A 15,733-nucleotide genomic window follows, 5' to 3' on the forward strand; every position below is an offset into this window, starting at 1 on the left:
ACAAGTGGCTGGTAAGAGAGGCAGGACAGGGCAGGGGCCACTTAAAGCCCGCACCACCACTCTGAGAAGTGTCTACTGAACCACAAACTTCAATCTTCAGTACCCCTGCTGGGGCTGTACAGAAGATGCTGCATGTGGAGTCAGTGAGGCTGCTTAAAGGAAACCCAGCCCTTTGCCAGTGGTGTTTATATCTGGCTTAATTGGTGTGAGCTGGAGCAATAGGCTTAGACTGTAACTCCTTATGGAAATTAGGTATATGTATGGAGTACAAAAATCCTGACAGTAGTGTTATTTTCTATTCTTACCTCAATGGATAAATAACCCAAAACCGACATAGCCCTAGAATTAAACGAAAGGCATGTACATCTCCCATGTTATGTACAGCAAGATGAAAACCTCGGTATTATTTGAGAGGAGCAGGACCTGTGAGTTCAAAGCTGCTGTACCGCAGCCTGAAACACCAAACCAAGAAAAAAACCATCCACAAACAGACGAAGCCTGTGCTCAGACACGGATTAGGTAGCATTTGGACAACAAAATGGCTGTGGTTGTGGTTATAGGTGATGCACAGGGGCGCAGCTGGAAGGCGGCGGGGGAGGGGGAACCCCGACACCACAATCCGGGACCGTTTAGGGGCCGAGCCGGCCCGGGGCGCGGGGGCCGTGCCGCAATTACCGAAAGCGCGTCCCACGGACTTACTGCGGGGCGCTGCGAGGCGCGGGGCGCGCAAACCCCGGGGCGCGCAACGCCAGCGGCTGCCTTCCCGGCGAGGCTCTTCGGCCGCCGGCCCCGCTCCGCTCCGTGGCGGCGGCGATGGCTCCGCCGGGCAGGGCCGGGCCAAGTCGAGCCTAGGCGAGGCGAGCCGAGCCTAGTCGGGCCAGGCCGCGGAGGGGCAGCGCAGGGGCGCCGCGGGCCCCGCGCCCCCCTCGCGGCGGGCGGCAGGCCCGGCTGCCGGCGGCGTCGCGGGGCGCAGCGCGCAGGCGCGGGGGCCGCGGGCATGCGCGCTGGGCGGTGGGGAGCCCGATCTGATAGGGAGCAGGGGCTGACACTACCCCCGTGTGGGCGGCGGAACGTCCCGAGGATGACGTGCGGCGTTCTCGAATCCCGTGTCTCGCTCGCTCGCTCGCCGCCGCCGCCGAAGGAAACGGGAAAAGCAACAAGGAGGCAGGAGCAGGCGCGGCGCCATGGCGGCCCTGGAGCGGCCCGTGCCCAGTCCCGAGGCGTTCCTGGGCCAGCCCTGGGCCGCCTGGGTGCGGGAGGCCGCCCCCCCGCACGCGCACGGCGCCGCCCCCCCGCACAGTAAGGGCAGGGACCGGCCCGCGGCTCGGCACGCCGCTCCCCTCCCCCGGAGCGCACGCAACGGCGGCGGGGCCGGGGGCCCGGGGCCCGGCTGGGCCGCCCCCACCTCCCTCCCCGCTCCCGGGCCCGCGCGGCGCGGAGGGGCGGGAGGTGCCGCCCCCCCGGGCGCTCAGCTGACGCGCCGAGCCCCCGGTGCCATGTGTGCGGGAGGCGCTGGCGCACGCCGCGCCGTTCCGCTGCCCCGCGGCGCGGAGGGTGCTCTGCCGCTGGGCCGGCGCCGCGGTGGGGGAAGGGGGCGAGGGGGAGGATGCGCGGCGCGGAGGGGCTGGAGGATGCTGCGGGGCGGGGAGGGGGGGGGGGGGGCCGGAGGGTGCTGCCGCGGGGGGCCCGGCGGTTCCGCTCACTGGCAGATGCTCCGACCATTGTGCTTTTGCTGTTGCAAATAGAAACACCGCTCACCTCCTCACCTCTCCTCCCCTCCCCGCCAAACAATAAATGCACACCTCTTGGCCCTCGGTGCTTCCTGACTCTGCTTCTCTTCTGCAGGTGTAGATCTAGAAGAGACTGGAAAGGAGGGTGGAAAAAGCAGGGAGGTTATGAGGCTTAATAAAGAAGGTAAGTGGATAGTGCTGGCACACCTCTCTACCTGTTTGTCTCTTGGTGGCTGTGGATGACTGTGGTTTGGCCTTGACAGAGTAGTCTAATAGCATGTGGATCTCTCTGCCATGAAGAATGTTTCAGGGTTGGATACACACAGATGACTGTCACTGTGTCAACTACTTTGAAGTACGAGTATAACAGGTGTATGCGTGCAATTGACAGACATGGTAGAAGATAAGGCAATTTTAAGTCAAAAGACAACTACACATCAGTGGCCATATTGGATTTTTTTTTTGAAGACCCGTTCCTTTCATGGTGCAATGCTTCACCTGCCTCTGTGTGAAGATAAGCATATAAACCCATGCATCAACTTTAAGCATTATATTATCATTGGAGACTGTAGTGAAAAACATTTTCACTCGTGGAGAGAAATGGTCTGTTTTGATCTTTGAGTTCATTCACTTTAGCTTAAGTCGCATTTTATTCTTTCATTCTCACCGCTGAGCATGACCAACATCTAATGCTATCTTACGTGAGGCTAAGCCATGCATATTATGCAAAACCAAATATAATGGTTTTTTTGGGCCATCAGGTTTTCTGGTACGAACAGGCAAATTCTAGGCTAATGGTGTTTGCTAATATGCGGTGCCTGACACAGCTCTGTTAGTTGCAGGAGGAGAAACTTGCAAGAGGTGAGCTGAGTGTAGGCAAATCAAATTGACACATTCTGTTTGTGACGTGTCTCCTTAACATCATGCTGGGGTAACACCTAATGCAGCTAGTGAAATGGTTTGGGACATACTTTCAAGTAGCTTTCTGTTTCCTTCTGTTCTGTTAAGAAGGCAGTATACATATACAACCCCTCTGTCATGAGAAATATTTCTTGTGAAGTCAGTTCATAATGAGCAATCCCATCATAGTGAAACCTTGGTGTGACTTACTGATGCTGAGAGAAATCCCATTATTACCTGTAATGACATAATATATATTCTGAAATTATGTTAAGTTTCTTGTTATAACATAGTTGTCATTACACGTGTGTTTAATTTTGAGCCTTTTGGCAGCTTAAAGGAATCTTCTGTTTTCTAAATAACTTTTGAAAAAAGAATCAGTAACATAGGTTTGTGTGATAAACTGTAAAATTGCATGGAGTACACGTTAAATAGAATTATTTAAACTACCATAAAACCTCCCTTTCGAAAGACCTTTATAGTGGTGCCACTCTTGATTGCGTTCCTGTCCTGATTCTTACATGCCTGAACCTCTCTATTTTGCCAGCCCCAAAATAAGTTAGAAGCAGAACTGGGGTTTTCATGTAGTATGTTTATAGGTAAAAAGTTCAAAGCTCAAACAGTTGGTATGTTTATCAGTAAAATTGAGCATATGTTTGATTCAGAAGTAATTGAACAGAAATTTTGCTACTGGAGCTTGGCCTTCATAATGGGCTTAATTTGTTGAGGTAAAATGTTTTGCACCTAGAAGTCCCTGAACACACTTTCTTATTACAAGCTTACTTGAGATATAAAGATCTAAGTGCATCCCTACTCCTTAGACATTCCTAACATGCAGATTATTTCCTAGAACGATTCAGTTTAGCTTATCAGCTCTAGTCTCTCATTGCCTGTTTTGGGGCAGTTAGACACTCCATCAAAGGAACGCTATTCCAACTCACTATCCAGGAAAAACTATTTCCAAACTGTGATTTCATTGCTGATGTCATAATCGCAACAGATGTGAAGCATTTATTAGTTTAAAAAACCAAAACTGACTATTATATTTAGAAAATGAAAAGCTTTAGGAATTTCATTGCTTCCAAGTACTTCCAAAGAACTTTCACAAAGTTTAAATTTAGTACGTGTTGAAATATTTCTACTGTATTCACTTAAGCAGTCTGTTAATACAGGGGTTTTCACCACACCCATCTGTTTGTCTGAACACCCACTGTAAATCTTCCTTGAGCCTCACTGTCCTTATTAGTAAAGGTGGGGAAAAATTTGAAGAGTTAGATTGGTCTGCAGAAAACATTGCTCATGTACTTGCAGAAACACTTGGCACTTTTTCTGATTTGCACGCATCTGTCGTGTGACTTGTTGACTTTTTTTGTTTGCTTTGTTCATGGGCAAGGGTTGTGGTCATGTTAAGTCTTAATACCAAACCCAACTCATTTTCCTTTGCAATCTTATCTGTTTGAGTGGGCCGCCTTCTGGGATTTGTGGTGCCAGGAGATTGTAAGCAGTGTCTTACAGAAATCGGATTTTATGTGTGTAAAAAAGGTAACTGGAGGGTTATGGATGGACAGGGTTTAAGTATCAAAAATTACTGTCCTGTTTGATAAAGACAGTTAAAATCTGATCTCATCGCATTTACTTCTTGTAGTACTTTTCTGCATTTTGTCAACTTTAGTTTATATGACCGGATTCATGTGGCTGTTCCCTTGTAAGCAGTTAAGCAAGGAGCCTTTTAAGACTAGAGAAATCCTTTTCTTTGCAGAGAGCATGGAGGGGGGCAGGGGTGGGAAGATGCTGGTCTCCTCCAGACCATGCCAAGGTGGTTCACTTTAGTTTTGTAGAAAAAAAAATCATGTCAGGTGTCAACAAATGCTTGTAGCTATAGCTTCATCCCTATGTTGCTGCCTCCTTTCTGGTTGTGTACTAGATGTGTTTAGAGCGATGGGCTGCTCTTCCTCCTCCTGTTGACCCAGGCAGGGACCTGGGAGACAGCATTCCCTGGTGATAGTGCAAAGAAACACTGCCAACTCTCTGCCTGCCGAAGTGGTTGATACTTCTTAGCGCATCCCTGGGCAGAGGGGTCGCAGTCTGGCTGTGCTGTTCATTTCTGTAATGCAAGAGATGCACTAAGGCCACGTGCCCCCTCTGCCCCATCTTTAGGGCAGAAGCAAAGGCGTAGAAATATTGCTCACTGCTTTCCTTTATCGTGTACATGTAGGCAGCGCAGAGGGAGAGAAATTTCCTGAACATTTATTCAGCTTTGTAGATGGAATTGCTTTTTGTATGCTAATACTTACTTTATGTTTTCCTTTAGCAAATGCAGTATGTCCATGGCTGACTTTTACTGGCATGTGTATTTGGGGAGAGGGGATTACAAAGTTGCAAGTGTTCACAGAAAATGAAAAATTTCATGCCTAAATGTTTGTGCCAGAAGAAAAAAACTTATCTGCTTATCTAATCAGGAAGCAGAAACAGTATTGTGTAACTTATCTGACAAATCACTACCAACCAACCGGCTTAGTTAAAAGACGGGTTGTCAGAATTGGAGTAGCTTTTAGAATTTATATTGAATTTCAAAAAGTTGACTGGCATATTTGAAGAATTGAAGATTTTCTTGTACACAGCATGCATAGTAAAAGGAATTTATTTTAGTTGACAATGTGTGTCCTGTAAAAAGTCACAGTAACTGTATGCCTGAGATAGATACAGTGATCTTTTGTTATCAGTCGTAGCCTGTAACTGATTTTAGATTAATTTTAGAGGCATATGTTTTACTTTATACAACATTTAAGGAAATAGAAGAATGTGAATTTTGTTGTCTTATGTACAGAACTCCTGTTAATAATTGGTTTAGAAAATGTGCAAGCATTAAGTGCTGGGAGTATTTCTAGGTAGGCACAGGCTGTAAAGGAGCAAAAGGTATCCTGTGTATCTTCAAGAACTACATCAGGGTTGAATATGACCTGTAGGATTTAGATCTATATCTGGGTACTTGGTGTCATAGTCAACTTCAGTTTCTCAGTTCAGTGAGTTTATATTATTGAGGTTTCAATCTGATGATGTATGTGTTTTGTCTTAGATAATCTTTTCACTAACCATACTGACTCATTATTGTTTAGCATTAAGGATGTTACATAAAAATTCTATTCTGTTTTTCTGATGTTGTGTTAAAATTCAAGTTTATCTATCCTTATTAGACAGCCCAAAATTTGACCATTTTACTGGATGATTACTGGCTGCAAACTGGAGTTTTAAATCTATTGGATAGTTGTTTACAGTATATTTTTCCTATTTTGACTTCCCACAGAAATATCTGATGGAAAGCTTTTTTGGTAAATCCTTTGGCAACACCAGAACAAAATTAAAGGGATACTGGTTAGGGGGTTGGGTTTTTTTTCAGTATTTTTTTTATTCTTCAGAAAAATATCTTTATGATTTTATCATTCTTCATGGACAAATAAGATGTTAAGGAGGTTGGGGGATGGTAGGGAACACTTCTGTAGAAAAAAAAAAGCATGTAGCATACAACATTCTACTTTATGAAAAGCAAGAGGAAGAGAACTAAAATTATTTATGAGGAGATTGTGAAAGAAGACGACAGAAACAGCTGGTTAATGTAAGCATAGGGATTGGAGTTGATATTTTTTAAATTATTATTTATTTTTTTGTTTACTAGTGGTTTGCCAGTGGTGCTGTTTGTCTCCTTTAAAAACATCAAACAAAAACTTCAGCATATAACATTCTTGGTTTTCCTAGCTGCCTTCATCTTTCACCTTTTTGTGGTGGGAGAGAATGCTGGAAAGGGCTGAGCAGGAAAGAAAATTACAACAAAGTTTTAAACACACACCCCAAAAGAAAGAGGTGAGGTTATTGAATTTAGACCATGTTAGCTGGTAATTTGGGGTTGGTTTTGGTTTTGCAGTGGGCGAAAGAGAGGGGTGAATGTTGTATAATTTTCTTCCTCTTCCCTGTAAGCTAATAAGGTCTTCCAGAGATACTGGTTCTTAAACAGATATAATATTCAGGTGGACCTTGATGAGTGAAAGAACTGGGAATTGGCAGGGTACAAAAGTGTGGCTGTTGTCAAGAGAGACTTTTTCTTACCATTCTTACCTTTATGCTGGAAATAAGAGTAGTGAGCAAAGGTCCTCATGAGGGTTTTCTTTAGGATGGGAAGTGACAGTGGGATTGAATTCTAGTGTGCATTCTGGTGTTCAAGTGCCTGATCAGTTTAGTATATGATAGCTGAGTCTGGGTTTTTTTCCCTTTTTCCTATGGACAGCTTCTGCAGGGGAGTGGCGGGGCTCCTGGTTGTGGCTGTCACCTCGTTTAATGTGTCTCAAGGAATGGTGACAGAGGAAGAATGAAACATTATGTATGATAGTGCCCAGAAACGTAGTCAGAATTGTAGTTTATCCTCATAGTTGTTTTCTGAAGCCTGTCCTTTAGTTCATCAGCCCACACACTGGATAAAAAGAGTGGAGTAATGGTGATGCTCTCTGATCAGACATTCTGTGTTTTGAATCAGGATTTTGATGTTTCTGAATATGTATCTAAAACTGTTGTTCGATAAATGACTTCTTTAAAAATTCTGGTTTTGTTAGGTGGCACATATCTTGATGGTATTCAGGTGACACTTCTCCCAGTATTTATGCAACAATTATTCTTAAGAGGTTAGTTCTCCTGTAGTTTAAGGTACGTCTTTTAGATGCTAGTGGGGAAACCATGCGTGGTTTTCTGTCAACTGACAGCACTGTCACTAAAGATCTGTCCCTGACATTACTTCTACTTGTTGTAATTTATAACGGGACTTGAGAGAAAGAGGGAAATGACGTGTTCACTAGAGTGTACCCCAAGCCCAGTTGTCACCACAGAAAGTGAAATGACTTCTTGTATCTAATTTTGACTGAGATACAAAACCGTGTATTTTCTTGTTGATCTGCTTCTGTATGTGGCTAATAGTTGATAGATGAAATATAGGTTTCCATGTATAAAGAAAGGCTACACAAGAGTTGAACTGTTTTCCACTGTGAAATGGAGTAATTTCTTGAAATGGGCCTTTTGTTCACATTTAATTAAAAATTAGGGTATAATCAGTTTCTGCTTTACCTTTGGGACAAAAAATGTTAGACATTTAACCAAGGCTGAGGTGTACGAGATGGAAGCAGTGGAAAATCCTATAGAAAATGTGTTTCAAGTCACGTTTTGTTTAAGTTGTGGATCACAGGAGTCATGTATGCAGAAAGTGTAAGTTTCTGATAGTTGTAGTCAAAGTTTAGTTTTATAACACTGTATGCGTTATTAAGAAAGATCACCTGCAGTAAAAATAGTATATAGATATGAGTATTTCATTGAGTTGACTCCACCATAAGGTTATATGAGTGCCGTGACAGCTTGTTATTGAGAGTAATTTTGGAATAACTAGGAAGAAAGATTTTCAGTTTATATGGGCGTGGATTAAGTTACCAGATCTGTCTGTCTTCCAAGTTCAACTTGGTGCAGAAGTTCTTTGGCTTGTCCTTGAAAAAGCTGATTCAGGAGTTAATGATGCAAGATACCGGGTAAAGCTGGTGTCTTTAGGTAATTTAAATGCCAAAAAACCCGTGGCGAATGCTGTTGTGATGCAGTAAGGGAGTTTGACAGAGGTGTCTCAGAAAGTCTATAGCAAGAAGTCTCTGAGGGCTCTTTTGCTGGATAAGAAAGATAGACGTTATGTGGGTAAAATGATCCAATTTTTTATCGTGGTGCTGTGCAGCTGTCTAAGCTGAATCAGGTTGGAGGTGGAATCCAGCACAGTTACTTAAGACCCATGTGGGGCAGAGGAAAACCAGCTACTGCATGCAGCGTTTATCTCTTTTTCTTCTTTGTGTCCCTTTCTACATCTGAACGTTGATGATTTGAGGGAGTGGTTTTGTCATAACTGGTTGCATGGCTTATTAAAAGTTATGCCTGAAAGCCACTGATGTTGCTGGAGAAGGGGGCTTTCGCATTGCTCTTGGTCTTGCATTCAATAGAAATAGAGATGTCATCTTTACTTCCAAAATATTGTGTTTATTATTAAGCAATTTCCTTTCATAGTTTACTAAATTATGTTAATAATACAGCCCTTAAGCCCAACACATCTTCCTATTTATCTGTATTCTTGACAGCAATTAGAATTCAGAATTACTTGGTCTTGCTGCTTTTTGGTTTCTGTGTGGATGCATTTATAAAATATGTGGTGTTTCGCAAAAAAGTGGAGTTCTCCCAGACTGGAAAGGGCATCAGCCAGAAGTAGCAAAGAACTTGAAGGCGAAAGGTCTAGGTTCTGCACAGCCGCTGGTACCAATATATGTCTGGTGCAGTTTCAGTTAATCCCCAGGCCCCTCCTGAATCATCTGTAAAACGGAAACAGTTGTATTGTGACAGAGCTGCACACAGTACACAAGGGGTTTAGGCTTGCTTCCCTTTCCGTTCCCTTGGAGCAGGTGTTCAGCAGAAGAGACAGAAGGCTGACTGATGAAGTAACATCAAGACGTAAGAATGACTGGCAAAGGGCAAGAGTTCATGGGGTTTGATTCTGTGTGGTGATCTTCACTATGCTCTTTTCTTTGTTTTTGTTTATATTTTTTCTCTAATATACAGTGTTTGATGTTTTCTGCCCCGTTATTCTTTCTCTTCCTATTCCTGCTGCAGGGGGCTAGAGGTAGGGGGTGGGCAGAGACTGGGAATTTGAAGCTCTATTTTAATTGAACACTGCTAACATCATATAAGTAATAGTTGTTGATAGGTTTGCTTTATCAGAAGTGTCTTCTCTACCAAGACAAAACGGATGGACCTCTCCAGTGGCAGAATAGGGTGACTTCAGCTTGTTGTTGTGCTGAGCTAAAATGGTCAGAATGGAAAGAGAGATCTACAGAAGTGTAAATCATAATGTATGTTAGTCTTTAAACCTGTAATAGGTATTGTGATTGTCCAGATTAGATAGATTATCAAGTGGTAGTTAGCATGTCCAGTTATTCTTTTAAGTTGCTCTTGGTTGTGTCTCATTGAGACAGGATGCTACTGATGATTTAAACTGAAAAGTTTGTTGGACCCACGCCACCACAACAACCATTGACAGAGCCAAAACCTTGTTGTTTGTGGCAGATAATGGAGACAGTCGGAGGACAATCATCTGGATGAATATAAGTAATTAATCTGTTACTGCCATGAATGGGGAGGCAGTATTATTATTATTTGCATGATCTTAATGCATAGCAGCCCCATCAGAGAATAAACACTACTGTGAAGGGTACCGACACAGAGAGGAAGGGTGTGTGCATGTGTGTATTGTGAAATTTTTGTGCCTCAGAGAACTAATTTTTTAATATATGACAAAGCAGGAGTTTTAATATTGACAAACAAAAGCACGTAGTTGCTCAATATGGTAAGTGGTAGGCTTTAGCCTAAAGTAGCTTTCTTAGAACTGTGGCAAGGAGAGCTTTAAGGTGATGTTTGGAGTGTGGTGAAGTAGTTTTACAAGAGCTTGGAAGGTATCCTTACTCAAGTGTGGAAGTTGTCCTGAATGAAAATACAGACAGGTTGTTAAAAGCTTAGTAAATGAATAATGACATCGTGAGCCAACTAGAAATACGAGTTAATGGCGTGACAGTAAGTAGGGTGTGGGCAGCAGAGTGTAGGTAAGGCAGAGGAGCCTGGAAAGCAATGATGAGTCGTTCCAGTGTTGAAAGATGGAATGGAGGGTTGTGCATAGAAGGATGCAGAGGCAATAATGGTGTGACAATATAGAAGAAATAACTTTTGTAACAGTGTGAACAAGCAGGATAATGTTTGTCAAGGTGAAAAAGAGGAAGGTTTTGGTAACTAATGTGAGATGAAGGCCCGGACGGACAAACCTTTAACTCTGAAGATGTTTAGAGATGACTTTGTCCTACTGGTGCAAGAAGGGAAGAATCATTTAGATATAGACATAGCCTGAATAAATGGAGCAAGAGGGAAGTCATTGTCAAAGATGACTTAGTATTTAATATCTGAATGATAGGCAAGATGATAATGATGCCCACAGTGGTCAAGAAAGGAGGTGGAGAAAAGAGGGTGGGAGAGGTGAGGTTGAAGTTCTGTTCTAGCTCGATTGAGCTGAAGCTGAGAATTACTCAGTGTCAAGAGGTGTCAGAAAGACAGGCTGGGATTTTTTGTTTAGACATAAATCTGCTCTATTTGAGACCTGCCTCCTTAGGAGCTGAGTTTGTGGATGAAATTCCGAGACATAGGGGAAAGGACAAAAGATATAGCTCAATGGAGCCTTACCAGAAGGAGGAATAAGGAACCTTCCAGTGACCTGTGGAGGGGTTGGTACGGGGATGAAGGGAAGCAGGAGAGGGTGGAGTCATGGAAGTCAGAAAAGGAGAATGAATTCTTCAGAAGGAGAAATGCATTTCATTTTTGTGAAGAACGCACAAAGGTTATGGGTGATGGAATTTATTAACTTATTTGGACGTTGCAAAAATAAAAGGTTTTTGGACACTTTAGTGAAAATTATTTCAGTGAAGTGCAAGGGAGAGCTGAAGGGAGTTCAGGCTGAAGTTACAGACAAATTAGGAATGGAATTTGTTATCAAACAGTTCATAATGACCTTAGAGGTGAAAAAAGAATGGGAGGTGTAGTTAGAGAAGCAAGGGGTCAGAGGTAGAGTTCCAAACGTAGGTACAACTGGCTGTCCTGCTCTTCTGTCAGAGCAAGAGGAAGAAGAAGGTGTGAGGTATGGGGCAATGTGAGTGAGGCAGGTGGAAAGAGAGGGACAGATGTTTTGCATATATTGTAATAGGAAGAAATGAGAGCTGTAAGGAAGAGAAAGGGAGTGGGAATGGAGAATGTGAAATGATTATTATGTTTTCTGGCTCTCTCTTGGAATAAATATTTGCATTCTATTGTGGAGAAAGAAATGGATACAAGAGAAAAGGTTTGAGGAGTGAGTCAAAAGTAGGAGGAAAAAAGGCTGAAATTGCAGGTGTGGGTTCAGCTCAACTGGAAGAATGGCACAGCTTACTAAGCAGCAGGAGTGAGAGAGATAAAATGTGCAATAACCTTATTTCCAGACTGGTTTCCTTTTCCACTGCAAATTCTAGGACAGGCAAGAATAAAGTGAAGAAAATGGGTATCTAAGAGGAGCATGGGTTCAGGATTGGTGGAGTTCGACCTAGTCGGGGGAAGGAGAAGCAAAAACCGTCAAGGGTGGAAAGAAAAAGGGCAAAAAATATTGTGTCATTGTGCAAGAGGACAGAGTACTGAGTATCAGAAATAATGAGATGGGAATAATGAGAGTAAATTGATGCCGTTCAGTGTATGCCAGGTCAGCCTTTGGGTCAGATTCTCAGAAGCAAGATTCTTTTGGAGATGACTGGAGAGAAGACTGCTAGCAGTTTGCATTCTCTGACAACCCCATGCTTGAATCCATAATGTGCCTTTGAGAAAGTTGAAAGCCTTTAAGAGGAGCAGCATTTTGGAGAAATCGAGAGAATATTGCCATTTCTCCAAGGAGAGAGAAGCTTGTGTAGACCATGGCTGTGGCAGCAGAATGCTGCTATGTTTTGGTGACTGGCATATCTTATATTGCATGATGGACATGAAAGTAGTTAGCTTGTTGGTGTCTAGCTCAGTAGTTCTGTTCTTTGCAGTGCAACATAAGTAGATAACACATCTATTTGATCCATCACATACTGATCCTGACTTCTGCTTCTTTCTTCCAGAGCCAAGACAAGGCCATAGGATTACATTATCATGGACTGGGCCCTGGCTAATGTCGTACTGTGCCGGGTGTATCATCAGAGCTTGGGCGTGGTGCTGTAGTAAACGTCATTTTATGGCTTTTGCTTGTCTTCCAGGACAACGCAAGGTTGTTGTTGTCTATGTGCTACATGCAGGCATGCTTTATGATACAGCACTTTTTTTTTTTTTCCTGAGAAAGTAGGTCTTAATGATTTTTGAGGTGTTACATGGAATGGTAGTCATTCATGATGCAGGCTCCTCAGTGTTTAAGAAGTTAGCTCAGGTTTTTGCGTCTCTCTAGTAGATCTAAACATCTGTGTGAGGAAAGAGACAGGAAGAAGAGAATGGTGTGGGAAAGAGTTGTTGGCTCACGCATGGAGGGTTGAGCTGATTCTTTGACTTGAAATGTTTTACCCACTACCTTGCCTGCCTTTCCCAAGCAACTTTCTGCTTGTCCCTGTGTGTTATTAATGTTCAGTCATCCCAACAGCTTATACACATTGTCTTGTGGAGTTACTGAGAGAAAAAAAGAAAAGAAAAAAAGTCTTCAGATTTTCTCTTCAGGGTCTTTCAGGGTTGGGTTTTTTTTGTGCTCTGTCATAAAGTTTTGTGGTTCTAATCTATATTCATGCTTTTGTTTTATTTTTTGGCTTTTTAGAAGACTTGGAGAACCTTGGTCAAATATACTAAGAAACTGAATGCATGGCAATGAAAAAATATAAGGAGAAATGGGAGGAAAAATGTTTAACTTCCTGAAATTACTGTGAGGTGTGTGTGTAGTGCTTTTCATAGAGTCTTTGTGCGTTCTGTGCTTGGTGTAAGTTTTCTTCATCTTCTCTCATAAGTCACAGCACACTGGATGTGAATGTTACCAAGCCCTGTAGGTATTTAGATTCTGAAAGGGGTAATGCAGCTTTACATATTTTTGGGTTCCTTGTTCATCAGAAAAAGATATTCTCACCTGCATCTCTGAAGGAGGCAATGCTACAAGTTTTATTTTGTGGCATTTATTATTGTTTCCAGCTTTTCAAGATACCTGTCACTATTCTGACTGTTTTCCAGGCTTTTTGGCAAATCAAAGCTATTGTAAACTTTTATTGCTTTCCTAGAAGGTAAGAGTTTATCGTGAATGTGAATGTTTTGTGGGTTGTTTTTTAATTCCTTGTTATTAAGTATACATTTGGAAAAGTTTTGGAGAGGTGTGTAACATGTTCAAATGATGTAACATATAAAAGTGGTAGCTTTAAAAAAACAGTAAGATATGGTCTATATTTCAGAGAGCTTACAAAGCACTTCAGACAAAGCCATAAGCAGTGTGTGTTGTGGAGACAAAAATTGGTCTCTGAATGTTGAAAAATTTTATGCAGGCAGCTATTTTAAGGAGGAATTTGAAGGAGGTAGAGAATAATTAGTTGATGTGGAGGAAGGAGGCATCAAAGCTGATAGTATAGTGCACAAGAAGGTAGCATACAGAACGGATTTCTAGTGAGAGAAGTTTATTTGTCATGTTAATATTGTCTTGCTGTTTTGGAGCTGGAAAGTGAAACTAATATTAATTGCCAGACAGCAAAAATATCATAAAAATTGAAAGATTAAGATTTATCTTCCTTAACTCTGTTCCATAAACATGCCCACTATTCTCCAAATACTTAAACATTCCCTTTTTTTATTAGGCTTCAACTTCATCTGTTCTCTTGAATGGTGCCCTAGTTTTGATACTAGGCAAAAAGTGAAGAGAAACGAATACATTGTGTATGCAACATTTGTCATTCTTTCGTACTCCTCCTCCTTCTTCTTCTGTATTTTTGTGCCCATTTGTTTATATATTACAGGATTGGAGGATAAATGACATGCAAAATTCTAAGCAGTTTTGACTCTTATGGACTTTCACCCTTAGCGTGAGTCTGTTGTGTCCAGATTCCTCTGAAGTTTGAATTTATTTCAGGAGAACCCCTTGAACGTGGACTTCTCATGGCAGATTTCTGACATACTGTGTGCAAGCAGAGAGTACTATAAAAACAACACACAGAACAAGTGCTTTTAAAAGCTTGTTCATTTTAATGCTATGTGGTTGAGAGAGACTTTCTCTGTGTTCAAAATCATGTTTTAAAGCTGCTTTGAGTAATAATCAGGACAGTGTGTATATATCCAGAGGAAAAATATGGAATGTGATTCATGCCTCCAGCCCACCTATCAGTGTGAGGAGAGGCAGAGGGAATGAATGAATGGGAAGAAATCATGAGAACAAACAAGCTGACTACTGGTAATGTTTATAGATCACCTTCATCAGAAAAAGGCCAAAAGTGTTCAACCAGTTATGTGCAGAAATTAATCCATTTGTCACTGAAAGGGGGCAGGGGCATATCTGAACTCAAATACGGCTGTTGCTGAACGCCTAATCCTACCTGCATTGGAATTAAACGAAAGAACCCTGGAAGCCTACTGTGTAGTGATAGGGTGTAATCCAGTCCTCAGTGAAATATGTTACTGCATAATGATTTGGAATGGAAAGGAAGGGAACAATACCTTATTTCTAGGTTACAAAGAGAATACAGGTGCATAGAATGTATTTATTTACGCACACACAAAAAAAAGGCAAAATGACCAAACCACGTTACCTTTCCTTGTGAGAGGTCATGGCAGACTTTACTGACAAGTGCTCTGTTTACTGGTTTCCAAAAGGTAATGCTCCCATGGGCACGTAATTTTTCTCATTAAAATTAAGTAGTGATCAGAGACTGCCGTCTCTGTTGGGGTTAATCTTTCTACCAAGGAAGAGTTCCCTAAACCAAGTTTGTGAGAATAGGCTGGTTCTTACTGTAGAAAAAAAACCCCACAATACTTCACTATATCTTAGCAAGTCACCGCAAATACTAGTATGGTGCTTTTCTATAATTCTAAAATTACTTAAAAGTAGAATTTTATGTTACTGCTCAAAAAGCTAGTTTGCTTGCTCCTTTCCATCACTAGCATCATCTTTTCTGCACCTGCTCTGCTGGTAAAGACCATTTATACTTTGCCAGATATGATGCAATCTTATAATGTTGTTGTGATTATTTTTTTTTTTTGGCACTTTGCTTTTTTGTTTCTGTTTGTGGAAATGGTCAGCCTAGACATTTCGTGATTTTACTTGGGTTCTTTTTTCATCCAAGATAGGAAGGGAAACTAGCTGGCGATACAGTAATAATTGAAGATTAAAACTGGCAATTAATTTTGCCTACATGGATAGATTTATAACATTAGCAAATCCGCTATGACTAGCCTGCAGCTCTGCCTTTTGTCTGGTAGAACACTGCCTCTAGCCTGAAGCAATCTTTCTCTGTGCCCACTAGATTTTGCTGAAAATAAAATCTGCTGTG

The 15,733-nt window shown here is 42.2% G+C and overlaps 1 protein-coding gene across 3 annotated transcripts in view; it reads left to right on the plus strand.

Annotated features, from left to right (window-relative positions):
* Positions 1-1,005: 1,005 nt before the first annotated feature.
* Positions 1,006-15,733, plus strand: part of ATXN7L1 (ataxin 7 like 1) — a 119,444-nt gene continuing 104,716 nt past the window's right edge. Inside the window, exons 1-2 of one of the 3 annotated variants that reach the window (XM_075081380.1) lie at positions 1,006-1,299; positions 1,846-1,914. In XM_075081380.1, coding sequence (XP_074937481.1) covers positions 1,185-1,299; positions 1,846-1,914 — 184 coding nt within the window. In that variant the 5' untranslated portion in view covers positions 1,006-1,184. The remainder of the gene's footprint in view (positions 1,300-1,845; positions 1,915-15,733) is intronic. The other 2 variants (XM_075081382.1, XM_075081381.1) reach the window with 2 other exon arrangements.

This window comes from Phalacrocorax aristotelis, chromosome 1 (genome assembly GCF_949628215.1).
Source record: "Phalacrocorax aristotelis chromosome 1, bGulAri2.1, whole genome shotgun sequence".
In the NCBI taxonomy this organism is placed as follows: Eukaryota; Metazoa; Chordata; class Aves; order Suliformes; family Phalacrocoracidae; genus Phalacrocorax; species Phalacrocorax aristotelis.